This window comes from Rhododendron vialii, chromosome 7a (assembly GCF_030253575.1).
Source record: "Rhododendron vialii isolate Sample 1 chromosome 7a, ASM3025357v1".
NCBI classification, from domain to species: Eukaryota; Viridiplantae; Streptophyta; class Magnoliopsida; order Ericales; family Ericaceae; genus Rhododendron; species Rhododendron vialii.
In genome coordinates, this window is record NC_080563.1 from 16,506,081 (window position 1) to 16,513,518 (window position 7,438).

The 7,438-nt window shown below is 39.1% G+C and overlaps 1 protein-coding gene across 1 annotated transcript; it reads left to right on the forward strand.

The window, feature by feature from the left end:
* The first annotated feature begins 1,854 nt into the window (after positions 1-1,854).
* Positions 1,855-3,199, forward strand: LOC131332707 (probable LRR receptor-like serine/threonine-protein kinase At3g47570). Its single transcript, XM_058367001.1, has 2 exons — positions 1,855-2,560; positions 2,850-3,199. The coding sequence occupies exons 1-2, from the start codon at positions 1,855-1,857 to the stop codon at positions 3,197-3,199; spliced, it is 1,056 nt and encodes a 351-aa protein (XP_058222984.1).
* Positions 3,200-7,438: the final 4,239 nt, after the last annotated feature.

The following is a 7,438-nucleotide window of genomic DNA, read 5'->3' on the forward strand; positions in this document are numbered from 1 at the left end:
CTTGCAAGGGATTTGGTGTTGAAAACATCAAAGGGAATGGGACTTTTGCCCAATTAGTTTAATCACTCCTGGTGGAAACTCAACTCAACCGGTTGATACTCTCAATCTCTTGAGTTCAATGAGAAACTACACCATATGCCGTGATTGGAAACACTTTAAAGTTATTTTATACATTCCAAGGTAAAGTGTTTTGTACCTATAATGTGAATACAAAGGAGGTTGAACTACTTAGTTCTTAATAGATTGTTTTGTGCTAATGTTATAGGAGCACGGATAGCAATCTACCTATGTGAATGTGGAGGTGGTGCCGCTTCCTATAGGTCACAGGGGCTAGACCTTAGAGCGTTCATGAAATCAAGATAAAAGACCCAAGGCCAGTTCACGGGTCAACCGATTAGGATATCTGCATTATTTGGAGGATTATGTGTGATATACGTCCGGTTGGTCGACAGAGGACAACTAGTTCAAAGACACGTCTACTATGCTGCCCTGACCAGCTTTGATATGTTTTCACTAAGTGAATAGTTGAAGTCGCAAGACACTATTTATGTATGCATAAACCTTGTAATAAGAACCGAGAATATTTCATCTGTATTTCGAAAATGGTGGGGGATTGTTAGAGATTTTCAAAATAAAAGAGTCGTTGGTTTTGGTTTTGTAAATTTTATTTGTTTCCTTAGAATGCTTGTTTTTCTCTTTGTGAGCTTTGTCCCACATTGGTAAGCTGAGAGATGTTGGAGTGGTATATATTAGGAAACATTCCTAATGTAAGTAACTAATGATCTAGTGTGGTGCAGCCCTTTGGTGCTTCGCACCATACCGGCACTGCCGGTACACACTCACACATGCACGCGTGCGCGGCGTGGGCAGTGTGGCGTGGGCTGTGGTGCATTGTGGCGCTTTAGCGGCGCACTTTGCACTTAGCACGTCAGCATTAGGCGCCTTATTGGCGCCATTTCTTATTGCGAGTTGGCAGTAAGGTGGCGCTGACGTGGATGCCGCGTGGCAAGTGAGTCACACAGAGCGGTTCCGATCGGGTGCAACTCGAGCCTACGGGTGCGTTGGTTCGTAGAGTTGCGATCTTAGCCGTCGGTCGCGAATGGGCTCGATCCAACGGATTGGATCAAATCCGATTGGGTGTGAGTGAAATAGCACACCAGTTCGGTGTGACTGGGTGTGACTGATCGATCTGGACCATTAGATATGATCCAACGGTCAGATTAGATCGGGTGCATACCCATTCTCAATGGGTGCGTAGTGGCCTATAAATAGACCACTACTTTACAGAATCCAGTGTTCATAATATACACACATAATTCGAATTTCTCCCACATCTCTCTCTATATTTTCTAGCATTCATTCTGCGTTCTGTTTTGCTGCAAAAAATAGAACACAGTGGTTCTCGGTTCTTGTATTCTTTCAAGCAGATATTCTGTCCGTTTTGTTAGTGCAAACGAAAACGGAAAGAACTTCAAGTTCGGGCTTCGATTTATCTTGAAGGCAGGTTTGCTGTAACCCTTTGCATACCGGAATTGGTGGGGGCAAATACTGTCTTTAGGAAAGCGATATAGTCGTGACTCGAAGTGTATTTCAGCATTTGTGGAGGTTTCGCCAACAGTACAGAATTGCAGCAGCCAATTTTTCCAACAGAAATCACTTCAAAGTCTCAACCGCTCATACGTACAATATGTTCGAAGGTAGATTCCAATTGACAGATTGTTCAAGAATGTTAGTGCCTTTTCAGTTGTCGGAAATAGCAACCTGTGCGGAGGGGTTGAAGAACTGCAACTTCCTGCATGTCCAGCTAAAGTATTGCGGAAAAGGAAAGGACCACTCAAGAATAAAGTGATCACTATGTCTATTATTGTTGTGATTCTAATCTGTGTTGCAACAATAATTTTTCGAATCAGAAGGTCAAGAAGAGAAATTCAGTCAGCCTTACCATTTCAAAGCAAGTACCCGAAACTCTCTTATGCAGAACTTCACCAAGCAACGAATGGGTTCTCTTCCGACAACTTGATCGGTGAGGGAAAGTATGGTCTTGTTTTCAAAGGGATTCTCAACTCTACTGGACAAACAATTGCTGTGAAGGTATTGAAACTTCAAGAACATGGAGGGAATAGGAGTTTCCAAGCAGAATGTGAAGCACTCAAGAACATTTGCCATCGCAATCTTGTCAAGATAATCACATCTTGCTCAGGCACCGATTTTAAGCGCAATGATTTCAAGGCTTTAGTTTTCGAATTCATGAAAAACAAGAGCTTAGATAACTGGTACGCCGAATGTCTTCAACAAGGAACTCCGAGGTTGAACCTCATCCAACCTTTAAACATCGCCATTGATGTGGCCTCTGCATTGGATTATCTTCACTATCATTGTGAAGTAGCTATCATTCACCGCGACTTAAAGCCAAGCAACATTCTTCTTGATGCTGATTTTTGTGCCCATGTGAGTGACTTTGGTCTAGCAAAGATTCTTTTACAAACCACGTGTAGATCAAACAATCAACAACAATCAAGTTCAATTGGCATTGGAGGAACAATTGGATATGTTGCTCCAGGTAATTGTCTCTAATTTTTTGCTCTCTGTTTAACTAATTATTTTCATTGTTATCCATCAACATTGTGGCGAAAACTAAATACATGACTTTACGTATAATCAAACCTCATCATGCAGTTCAGCTAACAAAGAAAACTCTAACAAACATTTTTATGGGCCCCAGTTGTATTTGTTTATCTTGAAATGGTTGAGAAATTCTTTCCACAGAAGAAGGTAACCGCAGAATTTTGGTTAATAGTACCAATATCATTCATAACTTCTCTCGTTTCTTTTGTATGCTTTTGCTGCAGAATATGGTTTGGGTGAAGAGATATCAACACGAGGTGATATGTATAGCTATGGAGTGTTATTACTAGAAATGTTCATCGGAAAATGGCCAACAGATTGCATGTTCACTAAAACTCTTAGCCACTCTAGTTACACAAAAATATTTCTTCCAGACAAGGTATTAGAGACCATCGATCCCTGGATCATATTGGAAGAAGAAAGGCACCCAAGTAGGACTAGGCAAACTATCACACCAAACACTAATGAATTTGAAGTTTGCCTTGCCTCAATCCTTCAAATCGGTGTTTCATGTTGTGCTGCACTGCCCAGTGAGAGAATGAATGTTGTATTCAAAATTCGTCGTAGCCGATGAAAGTGGATAAACAGAGATGCTTCAAGTCACGTTACTATGTCGCTGTCCTTAAGACGATATTCACCCCCACCAATTCGAGAGAATTAGGTGTGCACTGGGTTACAGCGAAGCCGCCTCCAAGATAAAATGAAGCCCAGTCTCCAACTGTTGTCTAACTGCGTTATGCACAAGCGAAGAGAGACCCGAATACCATTGGATTTTGCGAGCCTCTTAAGTATAATCGTAGGAGATAATTCTAGAGAGAAAGAACAATCAGAATTGTTCTGATTCTCTTCATCTTTTCAATTGGTAGAACCATTTGCCTTTTATAGGCATAGATCGGATCGTGACCGTTGGCCAATGATTACACCTCTTTTATTAAACGCAATAGTCATGTCTATTTATAATAGTCATGTCTATTCATTCCACCCCAATGGTCACACCTTTTGGTCTGGTAATGTCTATTCATTTAACCTGAATAGACACACCTTTTGTGCTCAAATCCAATATTCATGTCTATTCATTTAACCTGAATAGTCACGCCTCTTGGATTAAAACCGTTCACCAATATTTACATTTAATATTCATTAAATATTTTGGAAATGTTCCAACAATCCCCCACCATTTTCAAAATATTGAAATTAAAACTTGTTTAAGCTCGGAAAATTTGTGCATAAATGAAGGTATCTTACGATTTGAACCATTCACTTAGTGAAGACACGTCAAAGTTAGTCGGAAGAGCATAGTAGACTTGTCTTTGAACTAGCAATCCTTGTTGACTAACCGGACACGTCTCACACACAAATTTTCTTCTCCTTAGGTAATTCATAAAAGCCGACCCATGTATTGGCCTTGGGTCTATATCTTGGTTTCATGAGTGCTCTAAAGTTAAAAGCCCCCGAGACCTATAGGAAGCGGCACCACCTCCACACTCATATAGGTAAGATTTTGTCAGTGTTCCTGTAATTATAACACAAAAATCCTATTAAGAACTAAGTAGTTCACCCTCTTGTTTTTCAACATTATAGGTACCAAGCACTTTACCTTGGGATGGATCAATTTAAAAATTAAGTGCTCACAATCACGACATATGGTGTACTTTGCTCATTGAACTCAAGACTTGAGGTATGACTCAAGCGTTGAGTCGAGTTTCCACCAGGAGTGATTAAACTAATTGGGCTAAAATCCCATCCCTTTTGATGTTTGCCACATCAACCCCCTTGCAAGAGTAAATAAAACTATTGCCTTGAAAGCAATATTTACCATAGCTATATCACCATAGTTTATGATGTGATTCACTTGTCCGGACTACCATCACAATCATAACTATAAACCATCTCTTAAGTGATTTAATGAGAAATATATCAATGACAAAATACCATGTCACCCCATTTCATCGTAAAATCCTTACTTTATTCAAGAGAGAAAACCCCACAAAATAGACTTACTATTTATCCATGGTTTCCATGCTTAAATTATATCAGGCACCTTTGTATCCATCATAACTGACGAATACCAATTACTAGCATATAAACCAACTCCACCAAATAAACTAATTTGGATTTAATTAACCGTGGGCCATAATTGTTTGGAACAACTATGCAACAAAGATAATAGGAATTTGTCATTTCACTCCATATCTTTATTTAATCTCCAATATGCACAGGAGAATATGTAACATAAATGCCACATTAACAATATATCTTCCAATGAAAATCACATTTCATACTTCTTGGAATAATCATGACTCTTCATTTTAATCCAAACACCTCACCGCTTTATTTAGCCTCCAATGGTTACACCATTTATTTAAAATCCAAAAGCCACACTTTTTGGGTAACACCCACGGGTTAAATCCTTAACCTCCACATAAATACATTTCCATGCTACCGAAACACCGCCATGACATAATTACCATGTCAGGTATCACCTATAACCGGCCCCAAAATTTTTGGCTACAAAAATCTATTCGAAACTATTCATGAATAAAAATTTATCCCCATGCATATTAACAAAGCATTTTATAAAATATAATTGCTTTCTTATGCAATAACTATATTTGGTGCGTGTCAAGAATCCCACTTGATATAGAGATTATAAAAGTGCAGGAGTAAAACCAGAAAAAATTCAACACTCTTTCTATTGCAACATTTTCCAACAACTGCATTTATATATAGGCAATTAAGTGTCCTTTCCAAAAAGACACAAACCAAATGTAACGGTCACCTTAGCAGTCAACTCCTCCAATGGTCCAAAACCGAAACCATTCAAACGGTGCAACAATTTAAAAAAGAAGAAGTTAAATAACGAATCGAAGTCACCGTTTCACATGAACCGGTTGATCATGTACTGATTTAAGCAATACAACGAAACATGTAAAAGCCATAGAAACACACTTTGTGCTTATGTGAACCGGTGAATATAACAGATTAAAACGAACTAGAGAAGTGAAATTTACCATCTTCACGCTAATCCATCCATGTGCACATGCAACCAACCAAACTTAAAAAAAAAAATTTCTGGGTATAATCAATAGAGAACATGTTCTTTACTACCCCATAGGCTTGCTTTTAAAAGATTTAAAAAAAAAAACATTTCGGGAACAATCCCTTTTATTAAGTAACATACATATCAATGCAAGAAGGCATTACTCGAGGGGAATGAAAAATGAACAAGGTAATCTATTATCACATTTTACATGACAGCTTAACATCCTTTATTAAAGCACAAGAGTACACAGCAAACATCTCCAAAATTAAAAGAATTGTAGATAAAACCTACTTAGCATGTGGATACATAAATCATAATCTATATGATAACACACATTACAACACCCTAATCAACCGAAAATTTGACCTTCTTTAAAGATCCAGGACAAGGAACGCTCTTGCGCGCTGTGCGAATAATTATCGGCCATTTGTGACCAAAAACATCATGACGTTTCTTTCGCGCCATTTCCATCGTCCGCAATTGACGCAAAGGAGTCGAAGTATAAACACTCTCGCTCACTCCTTCAAATGCCGGCGGAGGGGACAATTCATGGTTGATACCGTTAGGCGAACCTCCCATTGCTGCAGTAGACTCGTCGGAATCCTCCATATTTTCCAATGGAACCATCTCCTTTGGACTATGAAAATCATCATACATAGATGAATCCTTTTCAATTTCCTGAGATCCATGTTCCGATATTTCCTTAACCGGAATGGCCGCAACGTTTTGGACTAAACGTTCTACCACAAAAGAGTCCTCTTCATCAGAAGAGATATCAATCATCACCGGTTGACTCTCATGCAAGAGGCCTCGCCTTGCAAAGACCTCTTTCCATTCTTTAAACCAAAGAATATCATCGGGACTTGGATGTGATGAATTTCCCAAAACAATATTAAACGGTGGAAGGAAAGGAGCCGAAAGACGTATGACGTTTAAAGGAATTTCGGAAGGCATTTCGTCGGAAATAATGTGCTTCAAAATTGCAACCCAACCAAAAGAATACAGAAGAATGTATATCGGAAAAGGACAAGCAAAGCACTAAAGATATTTATATAGCATGTGTCTGACTTGTAAACTGATGAGTGATGCCCTTTTATAAGAGTACTTATGTCTTTTTCAAAAGTCACCAAAACTGCTCATGCAAGAAGCAACCAACGTTTATAAACCGCTCTTAACCAAACGGTGCAACGGTTACCGACCAATTAAAAAAAAATTTCAAAAGACACCGATTAATAGAAAGACACCCGAACAAATGTCAAAGTTCTAAAGAAGCATTCCAAAAAGAGATCACACCTGGCCGGGAAATAAGGTTGTATCACTTACCCACTCCAGCATACAAGTCATGCATAAAAATAAATACCATTCCGACGCCATATACTCATATTGCAATTAACTAATTCAAACCAGTGTCGTGACCGTCCACAACCATTCCTTTCACCTGAATGAATACATGGACGGGCACCAATTCCGTGAATTGTCCGATCACAATCGATGACAATGATGGAATCATCCTAACCGGCGCACCAACCTGTATGACTTTCCTGTCACACATACGCCCTGCGGTTTCTTTGTCAGTGACACGTTACCGCCAAGTCATTGGATTATTAGTTGAACCATAATCACAATGCCAAAATTGTCTTCCTTCACAATTCTCCCACGTATTGATGAAACTATGAGTTTGCAAACCCAAAAACTATAGTCCAGAGGCATGACAAAAATGAGATTATAGTGTACCTTTCACCTTGAGGAAAACTAGTAAGAGTTTACGGC